This window comes from Netta rufina (genome assembly GCF_964035555.1).
Source record: "Netta rufina genome assembly, chromosome: W".
NCBI lineage: Eukaryota > Metazoa > Chordata > Aves > Anseriformes > Anatidae > Netta > Netta rufina.
In genome coordinates, this window is record NC_140139.1 from 14,499,069 (window position 1) to 14,514,196 (window position 15,128).

General features: G+C 39.9%; 1 protein-coding gene across 1 annotated transcript in view; it reads left to right on the top strand.

Moving 5' to 3' along the window:
* The window catches only part of LOC311220910 (guanine nucleotide-binding protein G(q) subunit alpha-like), a 120,281-nt gene that overhangs the window by 45,899 nt on the left and 59,254 nt on the right, over nucleotides 1-15,128 (top strand). The window contains exon 3 of the mRNA XM_084304553.1: nucleotides 12,338-12,492. Within this exon, the coding sequence (XP_084160679.1) occupies nucleotides 12,338-12,492 (155 nt within the window). The remainder of the gene's footprint in view (nucleotides 1-12,337; nucleotides 12,493-15,128) is intronic.

A 15,128-nucleotide genomic window follows, 5' to 3' on the forward strand; every position in this document is an offset into this window, starting at 1 on the left:
TGAGAATACATTATTTTTTTTCTCAGTAGACTATGTTGTCCCTTTTCTACTCTTTGTTCAGTTTCCAGAAGCTTCTTCCAGATTTAATTGAAATTAATTCCAAAAAGCTCAGTTTTGCTTTCCTTCACATATTTAACACTCACTGTAAATACGGGCTTGCTAGAAATAGAATACAAACGAACAAAACAAATCTCCAAAACCTTGTTTTTATGACTAATGGTCCATTTATATGGACAGTGTCCAGTTTTGGCTAATATCTTGGGAGTATACTCCATTTATGCTTTAGCAGATAAATATACCTTCCCAAATGATTGTTAAATAACCTACCTTGGCCTTTCCCTATAAATACTGATTAGTAAAACTGTCAATTACTAAACAGAATTAATCACTTTAAAACACGTTAATTTGATTAAGTCAGAGTATGGATCAATTTTACACACACCAGGCAACAAAGGAAGAAACTTTCAAGCTCTTGTATAAATAAGACTCAATTTATTTCAAATTAGAATGATGTGCTTTTATTTGTTTTTATTCCTTCTTCCTCATGATGGAAGTTGGCACCATGTTTCAAGAGCGTGGTAGTGGCCTGAAGCCTTGAAAAACAAGTCAGCAGTGCTTTGCTTTCCTTCTTTAAATGAGCTCTTCTTGGCATCTGTTATATGTTTCTAGCAATTAGAAGATTGTGCCTAATTTATAAAGAAAGACACGTTTTATGTCAAATGGCATAAAACTTTCATCTCCCTCAAGGCCCATTTCAAATAGCTACTCATCACTATGCTATAATATGTCTGTGGTTACTCTGGAGAAAATAATGTTAGGTTGTATCTTTAACATGACTAAATTCATTCTTCTGTGACCCAGTTCAAGACAACAGCTTTTCATTTGAGATTAAATTTTACCACTTAGTCCTTCTAGTTCTTTACTCCATACAAATGCTCACATGAAGGGCTTAGGGAAAGCACCAGAAATAAGTAGGTGATAAACTACTATGTAGCTTTAAAGGCCTAGGATAAATCTGAAGCTAATTTTCAGAGTTTATTTTCGAAGAAAAATGAGGTAATTGTTTAGAAATGCAATAATCTTGGTTAGAAAATACACAAATGCAGCTATTTAAGCTTGATGCATTTTTTTCCAAGGGAAAATTCCTACTGGAATCATTCATTATTTTCAATCATTTCAATATTTCACAATCCTTTGATATTTCTATATCAGTTTGAAATTATTGCTGTCTCTGTTATGAGTTAATCAGCAGAGGGCAATCTCTTCCTTTAAAAATACAAGAAAGTATGGCTTAAAATTACAGAAAATAAATGCTTTTCTTTGCAGTGCTTTTGATTTATCTCACAGTTTTAAATTTCATAAATATTTATAAGTGCAATGTTATTTTTAATGTAATACTTCTAAACTGAAACAGAAATATGCTTTTTTTAAAAAATATAGCTTTTTTTCTTTTCTTTTTTTTCAAGAGCTGGGCAGCTGAGTTCTGCCAGAACCGCTCTCTCTCTCCTCAAAGGGAATGGGCGAGAAAATACAATGAAAAGGGCTCAAGGGTTGAGATAAGGACAGGAAGATCACTCAACAATTATCGTCACAGGCAAAATAGGATCATCATGGGGAGATTAATGTAATTTATTACCTATTACTAACAAGCTAGAGCAGTGAGAAACTAAAAACACTTTCCCCCCCATCCACCTTCTTCTACATCCTCCCTCTGAACAGTGCAGGGGAACAGGGAATGGGGGCTGTGATCAGTCTGTAACACTTCATCTCTACCGCTCCTTCTCAGTCACACTTTTCCTTTGTTCCCACGTGGGGTCCCTCCCATGGGATACAGTCCTTCTTGAACTGATCCTGCGTGGGCTTCCCACAGGTAGCAGCTCTTGTGTAAGATGCATTCAGGCTTTGTACAATGAGGCTCAGGAGGACTTCTGTGCATGTGCAGTTCTTAGGTGAGAATTCACATAGACTTGTTTTTTTTTTAAATGCACTCACTATTGTGTTGCAATGGTTGACTGAACCAATAGATTCTTGAGTTTTTGTCATGTACAGTCTCTTTTTCACTTGAAAATGGAATGAAAATTTGAGTATGTTCATGTTTGCATAAAAGTCACTTTAATAACCCCAACTATATTATTATATAAAAATAATATTGTGAAAAAAATGCCATTACTTACAATACTGATATTGAACATCATTCCTTAAAAACGTGCTAGGATATGAAGCCTGCTATAAAGCTCTTAATACCCATGATGAGTGTAAAATAGGAGAAAGCACCGCTCAGCAACAACTAAAACATAAGTGTGTTATCAACATTATTTTTCTCCTAAATCCAAAACATGTCACCATATCAGCCACTATGAAGAAAATTAACCCTATCTCAGCTGAAACCAGTGTACACAACTTCTCAAATATAGTACCTTAGCAACTTCATCCGCCAGTTCCCTCAGGATCCTCAGATGCATCTCATCAAGTCCCATGGACTTGTGCACATTCAGGTTCCTTAGACAGTCTCAAACCTGATCTTCTCCTACAGTGGGCAGTTCTTCATTCTCACAGTCTTGCCTTTGCCTTCTGCCACTTGGGCTGTGTGGCTAGAACACTTGCTGGTGAAGACTGAGGCAAAAAGTACCAATAGTTGTTCAATACCTCGACCTTCTTCATATCCTTGGTAGCTAGGTCTTCCGTTTCCTTCAGGAGAGAGCTCACATTTTCTCTAGTCTTCATTTTATCACTGATATACTTCTAGAAGCCTTTCATGTTGCCCTTGATGTCCCTGGCCAGATTCAATTCTGTCTGGGCTATAGCTTTCCTAACTTGATCCCTGGCTGCTTGGATAATGTCTCTTCATTCCTCCCAGGTTACCTGTCCTTGCTTCCACCCTCTGTAGGCTTGCTTTTTGTGCTTGAGCTTGACCAGGCACTCCTCATTCATCCATGCAGACCTCTCAGTGTTTTTGCCTGACTTCCTCTTTGTTGGAATGCATCGCTCCTGAGCTTGGAGGGGGTGATCCTTAAATATTAGCCAGCTTTCTTGTACCCCTCTTCCCTCCAGTGCTTTATTCCACTCTTCCAAGTAGATTACTGAAGAGGCCAAAGTTTGCTCTCCCGAAGTCCAGGGTTTTGAGCTTGCTGTGCACCTTCCTCACTGCCGTCAGGATCTTGAACTCTACCATTTCATGGTCACTGCAGCCAAGGCTGCCTTTGATCTTCACATTCTCCACAAGCCCCTCCATCTCCAGCCAGAGCTCCATGCACTCCAGCTGGTCATTGACATCCCCTCCTTGTCTCCTCCTGGGTGACATCCCCTCCTCATCTCCTCTGCCTGTCCTTCCTAAAGAGCCTATATCCTTCCTTTACAACACTCATCTGCAAACTTGCTGAGGGTGCACTCTTCCCCTTCATCCAGGTCATTGATGAAGATGTTAAACAACACTGGAGCCAGTATTGAACCCTGGGGTGCACCACTAGTGACGTGTTTCCAACTGGTCTTTTATGGTAAATAACAAGATTAGATTGGATGATTGGAAGCTACCACTTTTTTGTCATGGTTCTTTGCCTTCATTGTCCATTGATCTGTTAAATGAAGTTTAACAGGAGAGGGAAATATTTGAATAGGAGAGGGGGGAAAAAAAAAAAAAAAAAGAAATAAGAATTACCCTCTTTCACATCCTGGAGGCATAGTGTTCTTAAACACTTCTCTTAAAACTAAATAGCACACACACTTAAATAGTACACTATAGCAAAATGAAAAAATGTCTTTGAGCAGTGAACAGAAAGCTGTCCTGAAAAACAAAGGAAAATTTTCTTCAAATATGCACAAATACATTTACCTAAACTGAAGTGATTGTTTAGACAAAGTGTATTTATGTATTCAGGGATCTGTAGCAACATATGTGTACGTGTTTATGTGTGGGTATTTGAGTAACATGGTATGTTATGTCATTTAATATTTCTGTGGCTAGTAAAATAGGCAGATCAGGTTTTGTACTGTGTCAGTAACATAGAAATATTTATAGAATAGTTTTTACCATTTTAAGTTGACATTTTTCTTTGACAGGACTATAACCAAGTTCATGATGAGTTATGTATATACCTGTACTGTTGACATTTTATCCTAATGGATCTATTAGTCACTAGAAAATAGTTTTGTCCTAAGTTTGAGAAATAGCTTTTTGTGCCTTTTCATCAGTTTGCTTTTACCAAAGTTTTTTCATAATCATAGAATTATAGAATCATAGAATGGCTTGGGTTGGAAGGGACCTTAAAGATCATCTATTTCCAACCCCCCCTGCCATTGGCAGGGATGCCACCCACTAGATCAGGTTGCCCAGGGCCACATCCAACCGGATCTTGAAAGAATGACACAGTGAAAGTCACAGAAAGACTGATTCATTTTACTGTTTGTCCTTTTAGTAGAGAATAAATTGCGTACAGATATTTCATTTCTGTTTTTCTCCCTGTTTTGTTTTGAAAACCTCATTTTTTTCTACAGAGATTGATTGCCAACAGTGTCTGTTGAAGAAGTTGTTTCATGTAATGGAAATATTCTTATGGATATGTTTTTTTTGGGGGGGGAGAAAAGGTATGAATAGAGATAAAAGTGATAATTCAGGCCTTTATAATCAGATATTCTATAAAAATGCAGTAATGAACATGCTGATAAATTTATGTAGCTTTATTTGTTAGGCAACAGCTTAAGTGATAGTCAGGCAACCTGAAGTTTATATATGGGAAACATGAAAGCTGGACAGTAAGTGACAAAACAGTAACACCCTTTTTTTGGCCTGTAGTGTGATTTGCATTAGCAGAACTAGTCTGTATGTTAGCTTTGGAGTCTCACAGAATCACTGAATCATCTAGGTTGGAAGAGACCTCCAAGATCATCGAGTCCAACCTCTGACCTAACACTAACAAGTCCTCCACTAAACCATATCCCTAAGCTCTACATTTAAACGTCTTTTAAAGAGCTTCAGGGATGGTGACTCAACCACTTCCTTGGGCAGCCCATTCCAATGCCTAACAACCCTTTCAGTAAAGAAGTTCTTCTTAATATCCAACCTAAACCTCCCCTGGCGCAACTTTAGCCCATTCCTCCTTGTCCAATCACAGGGCACGTGGGAGAATAGGCCAATCCCCACCTCGCTACAGCCTCCTTTAAGGTACTTACAGAAAGCGATAAGGTTGCCCCTGGGCCTCCTTTTCTCCAGACTGAACATGACCATCTCCCTCAGCCGCTCCTCGTAAGACTTGTTCTCCAGACCCCTCACCAGCTTCCTTGCCCTTCTCTGGACTCGCTCGAGCACCTCGATGTCCTTGTAGCGAGGGGCCCAAAACTGAACACAGTATTCAGGGTGCGGCCTCACCAGAGCTGAGTACAGGGGGACAATCACTTCCCTAGTCCTGCTGGCCACACTGTTTCTGATACAAGCCAGGATGCTGTTGGCCTTCTTAGCCACCTGAGCACACTGCTGGCTCATATTCAGCCAACTATCAACCAATACTCCCAGGTCCTTCTCTGCTAGGCAGCTTTCTAACCACTCATCTCCCAGCCTGTAGCACTGCTTGGGGTTGTTGTGCCCCAGGTGCAGGACCCGGCACTTGGCCTTGTTGAACTTCATACAGTTGGCCTCAGCCCATCGGTCCAGCCTTTCACAGAATCACAGAATTTTCTAGGTTGGAAGAGACCTCAAGATCATCGAGTCCAACCTCTGACCTAACGCTAACAGTCCCCACTAAACCATTTCCCTAAGCTCTACATCTAAACGTCTTTTGAAGACTTCTAGGGATGGTGACTCCACCGCTTCCCTGGGCAGCCTGTTCCAGTGCCTCACAACCCTTTCAGTGAAGAAGTTCTTCCTAACATCTAACCTAAAACTCCCCTGGCTCAACTTAAGCCCATTCCCCCTCGTCCTGTCACCAGGCACGTGGGAGAACAGGCCAACCCCCACCTCGCTACAGCCTCCCTTGAGGTACCCATAGAGAGTGATAAGGTCGCCCCTGAGCCTCCTCTTCTCCAGGCTGAACAAGCCCAGCTCTCTCAGCCGCTCCTCGTAGGACTTGTTCTCCAGGCCCCTCACCAGCTTCGTCGCCCTTCTCTGCACCCGCTCAAGCACCTCGATGTCCTTCTTGTAGCGAGGGGCCCAAAACTGAACACAGTACTCGAGGTGCGGCCTCACCAGAGCTGAGTACAGGGGGACGATCACCTCCCTAGCCCTGCTGGTCACGCTGTTCCTGATACAAGCCAGGATGCCGTTGGCCTTCTTGGCCACCTGAGCACACTGCTGGCTCATATTCAGCCGACTATCCACCATCACTCCCAGGTCCTTCTCTGCCTGGCAGCTCTCCAACCATTCCTCTCCCAGCCTGTAGCTCTGCTTGGGGTTATTGCGCCCCAGGTGCAGGACCCGGCACTTGGCCTTGTTGAACTTCATGCAGTTGACCTCAGCCCATCGGTGCAGCCTATCCAGATCCTCCTCCAGAGCTTTCCTACCCTCAAGCAGATCGACACACGCGCCTAACTTGGTGTCATCTGCGAACTTACTGAGGGTGCACTCGATGCCCTCGTCCAGATCATCGATGAAGATATTAAAGAGGACCGGTCCCAGCACCGAGCCCTGGGGGACGCCACTAGTGACTGGCCTCCAACTGGACTTGGCTCCATTCACCACGACTCTTTGGGCCCGGCTATCCAGCCTGTTTCTAACCCAATGAAGCGTGCGCCAGTCCAAGCCAAGAGCAGCCAGTTTCTTGAGGAGAATGCTGTGGGAGACGGTGTCAAAAGCCTTGCTGAAGTCAAGGTAGACCACATCCACAGCCTTTCCCTCGTCCACCCAGCGCGTCACTTTGTCATAGAAGGAGATCAGGCTCGTCAGGCATGACCTGCCTTTCATAAAGCCATGCTGACTGGGCCTGATCGCCTGCTTCCCCTGCAAGTGCTGCATGATGACTCTCAGGAGGATCTGCTCCATGAGCTTTCCTAGCACTGAGGTCAAACTGACAGGCCTGTAGTTTCCCGGGTCTGCCCTCCGGCCCTTCTTGTAGATGGGCGTCACGTTTGCTAGCCGCCAGTCGATTGGGACCTCCCCCGATAGCCAGGACTGCTGATAAATGATGGATAGTGGCTTGGCCAGCTCCTCTGCCAGTTCCCTCAGTACCCTTGGGTGGATCCCATCCGGCCCCATCGACTTGTGCACATCTAAGTGCCGTAGCAGGTCACCAACCAGTTCTTCATGGATAATGAGGGCCACATGGATAATGAGGGCCACATCCTGCTCCCCATCCCCTTCCACCAGCTCAGGGTACTGAGTATCCAGAGAACATCCGGTATTGCCGCTAAAGACTGAGGCAAAGAAGGCATTGAGCACCTCCGCCTTTTCCTCATCTCTTGTAACTAAGTTTCCCCCCGCATCCAGTAAAGGATGGAGATTCTCCTTAGTCCTCCTTTTTGTGTTGATGTATTTATAGAAACGTTTTTTGTTATCTTTAACGGCAGTAGCCAGTTTGAGCTCCAGATGAGCTTTGGCCTTCCTAATTTTGTCCCTGCACAGCCTCGCTACTTCTTTAAAGTCCTCCTTAGTGGCCTGCCCACTTTTCCAAAGCTTATAAACCCTCTTTTTCCTCCTAAGATCAAGCCACAATTCTCTGTTGAGCCAGGCCAGTCTTTTTCCCCGCCAGCTCGTCTGGCGGGGAAAAAGATCCTCCAGATCCTCCTGCAGAGCCTTCCTACCCTCGAGCAGATCAACACACACACCGAACTTGGTGTCATCTGCAAACTTACTGAGGGTGCACTCGATCCCCTCATCCAGATCATCGATAAAGATATTGAAGAGGAGTGGCCCTAGTAATGTGCCCTGGGGGACATGACTAGTGACCGTCCTCCAACTCGATTTAACTCCAGACCTATCTAGGTCTAGACCTTTATGTTTACTTCTAAACCTATTTCCTTCTAAATAGTATCTAAATTGCGCTACTGTAATTGCATCTTCTTATATCTTTCCTTTCCCTAAATAAACAATTGATATGTTCCATATCGTAGAAGGGCACCTCACATTTAATGAGGAAAAGTTGTATTTTATATACTTATCCATACTGGATGAACTAGTTATTAGTGACTAAGATAACTTTTTACTTTTCTGAGTGACATCAGAAAACTACTTATTTTGTTGCTAATAAAAACTTTTGCTTATAAAAAGAGGATTGAAAAATTTAGGAGAGAATAATAGGATAACTGTAAAAGTACATATATCAAGATATTGATTCTGTATTTGATTTGTGCACCTAACCTCCCTTCTCTCCTCCTTTGGCATGGCTCACATTGTGTGTCTAACACCTGCAAGAGAAATCTGCTGGAGGAATGAGTTGTGTTTCGTGGTGCTTCTCTTGCTCTGTAACTGAAAAGGATTTTGTCAAGGAGTATATTATTAGTGATAATATGACCTTTAAAATGCAATTTTCAGAAGCTTTTTCTATTATCTATATAGATAACGATATATTCCTAGATAACAGCTTGCTTGAATGTTTTGGTTCCAGCTCCATAGCAATGGCATAGTGTTTGTTGTCTTTCATGTCTGATTCAGCTTAAAAGTAAATAAGAAATCAGGAAAATTCAGGGCACTGATTTCAGTTTATAAATAAATTTCTGATATATTCAGCTACTATCTAAGCTTTTTCTGAGCCCTATTAAAATAATAATCAGGTATAGACATGACTTTTCTTCTATTATTCCAGTGATTTGTTATATAAAAGTATTATAAGTAGAATATAACAATACATTTTTTACTGAGTCATTTTCAAATGAAGTCACAAAATAATTTGTTTAAATCATTATTGTTTTATTATAGTGCCTATGGGTCATGGGTTAGGACTGATTATTCAAAGCATTTTACTGACAATGAACAGTAACAACAAAAATATTTTCTGCAAACTCAAATTTTTAGATTCTGTTATGTGTCTGTGGAATTCTTTTTCAAAGGATATGCTATTTTGCCTATTTAGAACTTGGAATATAAAATAGGAAAGGATGACAAATTTGTATTTAGGCAGTTTTGATACCCCGTTCACCTTTTTCAGTAACTGCAGGATGATTAGCATTGTACCAAGCCTCCTTCCAGCAAGTCACAATGTATTTTATTAATTTAAATATAGTTCTTAAGTATAGCACACCATGAAACCTCTTCCCTATTTAACCTAATCCATTCTGTGCTTCATAGTTGCTCAAAGGAAACAACTAACTCTCTACAGTTCTTTTCCAAAATAGTTCTCTCAGGCTGTTATGTAAATCTACTTTCCTACCTTGGACTGATCATCCTAGTTCTGCTTTCTGACACGTTAAGTAACACATCCTCAACCTGTTAAATGTTCGAGACAGTGAAATATAGCCTAGTATTAATCTCTTTGAACACCTGTTTCGAATATGTGCAGGTTTGCAGGAAAGCCTTTATTTTTGCATTTGCTCTTGATTTAGTAGGTCCAAGAAAAAGGAAAAGGGCAAAGGATAGATGAAGATTTCCTCCAAAGCTGCACGTCTTGCTATATAGCCCAATAAGGCAAGGTATTTGTATGAACCACAGCTGAAGATTACAAGTCATCAGGGTCTGAACCTGTAAATGACTCATGACTTTTGTTGACTGGATTAAATAATTGTTTTTGCTATAAACAAGAGCTACATTCCTAAGAAATTAATCACTTTGGATTTGTAGTCCTCTCAAGACAAGAGAGACAAATTCTTTGTCGTGATTGTGTTTTTTTGTACAGACTTCCATTCAGCTCCCAGACTGTTTGGATTTCATGCTATTGCTGTCAATTATGCAGTCTATGTAAATTATACCATCCAGACCAGGCTGAATCATCAAGCACAGTGATATTAATTACTGACAGGCCAAACACTGTAACCACAGTCCTTTTCACATAGGTTTGGGAAATCCTGTTACAAAACAGAAATTATTTACTAAGATGTATTTTTCCATATGAAAGAAATTCTTTAAATGGGCATCTTTAAATGGGCATCTTAAAATGGGCTAGTCCACACAAACCATTGATATGAAAAAAACCTTGCCTACTGCATCTCAATCATATGGCTTTCTTCTGTGGATTTAAGATCATGTCCTGATTTCGGCTAGGATAGAGGTAATTTTCCTCCTAGTAGCTAGTATGGTGCTGTGTTTTAGATTTAGGATGAGAATAATGTTGATAACACACTAATGTTTTAATTGTTGCAGAGCAGTGCTTACACTAAGCCAAGGACTTTTCAGCTTCTCACTCTGTCCTACCAGTGGGAAGGCTGGGGGTGCATCAGGAGCTGGGAGGGGACAGACCCAGGACAGCTGACCCAAAATGGCCAAAGTGGTATTCCATACCATATGACGTCATGCTGAACAATTAATATGGGGCCGGCTAGGGTGGGGAGACTGGCTGCTTGGGGATAGGCTGTCCTAATAAACTGTCTTTATCTCAACCCACAGGCTTTCACTGTTTTCTGATTCTCTCCCCCTATCCCAGAGAGGGAGGGGGGAGGGTGAGCGAATGGCTTTGTGGTGCTTAGCTGCCATCTGGGTTAAACCATAACAGATCAGAAGAAGAAATTATTTTGAAATAGACTGTGCATGTCTCCCTCATAAATCTTTCTTTTAGGCTAGAAAGCTAGCTTGGAAAAATTACATAGGCAGTATCAAAAGGAATATAAAAATTGGAACTTTTTTCCAAGCTTGCTCCAGCATTGACTGTAACCACTGTTGTAAGATTCCAAAAGGTTGGTGTATGTATGGAGAGAATATGAAAACAGACCTATTTGCTGGCCCAGCTGGCCATAATTTCAGAGCTCAAGAATAATAATTTTTAAAAATATATATCTGAATATATTGCTATATCATTTTGTCATAAGTAGTGAACAAATACTTGGGGCATTGTTCTTTGGGAAGAATACAAAGCCAAAAGAATACATAATTGAGTTTGAGAACAAATATACGATCTTCTCCAAAAGTAAAACAAATCTTTCTGTTTCACGAAAACTTTAGTTTGTGCTTAGTAGAATAACATTTCTCATTATTTGCTGTGAGATGGTAGAGACCCTTCATGATTTGTCCAGACATTCAGGATGGGTGAATATGATGTTCCAGAAGAAAATATACTTTCTTAGAAGTTGCAGACTTGGGTTCTAATAATAGAGAACATATGTTCTCCCTATCTCTAGGATGCACATTTTTCACGTTGAACTTGGAGTTCTTGATTTCTGCTCAAGTAAACTAGTTGCAGGTATAAAGTTTTGTTAAGTAAGAAGTAGTAGCATCATTCTCCCAGGCCATCTAAAAAGGGGGGTGAGGGGTTGTATGTTTGTTAGCAGGATAAATTTCTTTAATAAGAACAACTCCCTATTTGAAGAGATTACTTTGTACTGTAAATTATGAACATTTAAAAAAAGTAACTGGTAATCATTTCTAAGAATCTAGCTTTTCTTTTTTAATGGTAACTTCTGTTATGTTTGTGGTAACATTAAAACTTTTTTTTTAATGAATCTATTTCAAAGGCAAATATCCTCCTCCCCATTCTCTGTACTTCCATCAGTTTAACTCTGCCAAGCTAACATCCTTAAAAAGCAGATGTTGAGGGATTTCTTGAAACAGCAAAAATCCCATGGCTTGCTGTAGCTGAGCAAACCAAGCTACCAGGGCAACTATGAGAAGTTCCCATGACAGTGTTCCCACATCGCCCAATTGAGGAATTCAGAAAAATATTGTTACCAGTAGCTGGCTTCAAGGACAAGGTCTATGTGACTGCTAATCACAAGGGGGTTGTTTTCTTGCAGGTGGGGTTGTTTTCTTGTAGCTGTTTGTCTGAGTGCTTTTGACCAATAATCTTGTGTGAAACACTGTCCACCCCTGTTAAGTTCTCTATAAAAGTTAGGCTATTCGGGCAATAAAATGGAACATGATCTGACTCTACTGGTGTCTGTCGTGCTTTCGGCCGTGCTTCCTGCAACAAGCAGATATTTTATATGCACTAAAATCATATCTGCAAAATGAAAGCTTTCTTTAAAATTAGCTTAAATATAATTTTTAATGTGAACGTTTTATTAATTTCAGCTAAATAGTATTGGATTAGGATAAGCTTATTGTGAAATAAGGGCCCATATACACATTCATTAATTCTCCTTTTTGCGTAATATCATCCCTATTACTATTTTTCTTAGTTTGAACATATCTTATCATCATTCATTCATAACCTCACATTGGTGAGATGGCCAGTCTGAAAAATTATTCTTGTTAGTCTTTTTCACTGCACATGAACTCTTTGTAAACACAGAAAATGAAGTAAATTTTATTGTTTTCTTTGTTTCAAATTAGGTTCATGCACAGTTAGTTCGAGAAGTCGATGTAGAAAAGGTGTCAACTTTTGGGAACCCCTATGTAGATGCAATAAGAAGTTTATGGAATGACCCTGGAATCCAGGAATGTTATGACAGACGACGGGAATATCAGTTATCAGATTCAACTAAGTAGTAAGTATATAGTGGCTACAACTCTTTTATTTTCTGTTTTTTTCCTAACAAAGCAATTCTTTTTATTAAATTTTTTTATATACATATCTGTATGGTGTTTTTGTGTGTGTGCATGCATATGTGGCAGAAACATACGCTTAATAACTTGAACGTAAAGGCTACTTTAAGGATGGTAGTGTATCTAGTATGAGTATGATTGTTTCCCAAAACATAAGCCTACGATCATTTGAAATCTTACAGTAAGTTTATTACTAGGGAGAGTTAATTGGTGTTAATTGCTGATGTTTTTTCTTGTTCTTTTGTTAGTTCTGTTCAAGCACTTACTCTCCTCTGACATAAGCTCACAGATGCAAGCTGGGCAAAAGTACTTTCATGGAGTATAATGACAGCAGTGAACACTGGGAAATGCAACCAAGGGAAGCCCTCCATGCAATTCATACAAATTATAATGCCCTAGAACTTCTGTTTTATATTTTATTTTCTTCCCCTTTCCTTTCTTTCCCTTTTCTTTTGCAGTCCTGGTGATGAGGTAAATAGTACCAAGCAAGTATTCTTGTCTTGTACAATTACATCTTCTATACAAACAAGGCCTAATCTTGAAAGAACATGGCTGCTAAGAAGGCAAACATATAACATATAACAAACATATAAGATTTCAATTTGTAAAGTGTTTTTTTTAAAGCATTTTAAGTTAAATCCTATTAGTTATAGATCAACTATATATGCGACTAAACCTGGTCTTGAATGCTATGTATCTAATCTCTTGTGGCCAAATTCTGATAAAATAGCAATGTGGAATTTAACATTGGACCCTGAGGACTGCCTAAAGATTGGCTCCAAGAAATTCAGTTGCCCTGAGGAATGTAGTATGTAGATCTGTTGAATTTTTTTGTCTATTGCCCGGCGGGGGGGGGGAGGGGGCTGAAAAACAATGGAAGGAGAGGATGAGAGGATGACCTTTTGGTGTTGCTCATTATTTTAAGTTACCTTATTTGGTTATTAGAACTGTGGCAAAAGCTTAAAATTTTGCTGATGCGATTTAGGCAGCTAGAAAGCTACTGGTACATGAATTAGGTCTGCTCATATTTGCTCTGATACTCTATTATCACAAAGCATTCTGATTTATAAACACCACATACAGGGTTCATGTTTTCCCCTGCAATCTTCTGTCCTATAGAGCTAGTTGCCTTCCCAATATATCATTTTTATTATTTGCATGTGCATATTTCATTGCAGTGGTGCAAAGTACAGTAAAAATTCTCTTGTATTGCATGGGTTCTCAGTGTCCCCAAATATACAATATTGTATTTTCAGTGGTAAGAAAACTAATAATCATAGGATGTTCCATATAAGTGACAGATAATCTTTAGGGTACATAAGCAGTAAAAGAAAATTTTAAGAGACTAATTAGGCTGACAATATACTTTCATTTTGAAATGAACAGCAAATGTAAGTAGAAGTTGAAACAGAATTTTTCTTATACTTTGAATTTGTTATAGTTGTAGGTCCTAACTTCTATTTCAATTTTGAAAACAGTATCACATCTATTGTGGAATCAATCCATATATTTTAATGGCTGCCTTAGAGGACTAGAATTAGTAAGTCTCTAAAGTAGGAAATAAGCATCTAATGCTAATTGTCAGAGTCCAATACACTCTGAATAGGTTCTTTTAGATATTCCATGCATGAAGGGTGTAACGTTTAATATCAAATTTACTTATTTGAAGATAGTTGCTGTTATATGGGATTTCTGATTTAGCAGAGTGATATAAAGTATACTGAAATCACAATACAAATGTAAATTACACTTAGCAAAATATAACAATTGCAATACATACAGTGCTGCCACTCCATAATATTACTGTATTCCCTGGTGAATGGTGAATTTCTTTAAATCCCTGTTTTCATAGAATCATGGAATCACTAAGGTTGGAAAAGACCTCTAAGATCATCTAGTCCAAATATCCCCCTACCACCAATATTGTCCACTAAAATATGTCCCTAATAAAATAACAATAACAATAACAATAACAATAACAATAACAATAACAATAATATGTCCCCAATAAAAAATACTTCTATAAATGCATTAGTAACAAAAGGAGGACTAAGGAGAATCTCCATCCTTTATTGGCTGTGGGGGGAAACAGAGAGACAAGGGATGAGGAAAAGGCTGAGGTGCTTAATGCCTTCTTTGCCTCTGCCTTAGTAAGACCAATTATTCTTCGGGTACCCAGCCCACTGAGCTGGAAGACAGAGACGGGGAGAAGAATGAAGCCCTTATAATCCAGGGGGAAATGGTTAGTGACCTACTACACCACTTAGACACACACAGATCTATGGGGTACATCAAAGGGTGCTGAAGGAGCTAGCCAAAGTGCTCAACAAGACACTCTCAATAATTTATCAGCAGTCCTGGCTGTCCAGGGAGGTCCCAGTTGAATGGAGGTTGGTGAATGCGACGCCCATCTACAAGAAGGGCAGGAAGGAGGATCTGGGGAATTACAGGCCTGTCAGTCTGACTTCGGTGCCAGGGAAGGTCATGGAGCAGATCATCTTGAATGCCATCTACTGGCACACACAGCATAACCAGGTGATCAGACTCAATCAGCATGCTTTTATGAAATGCAAATCCT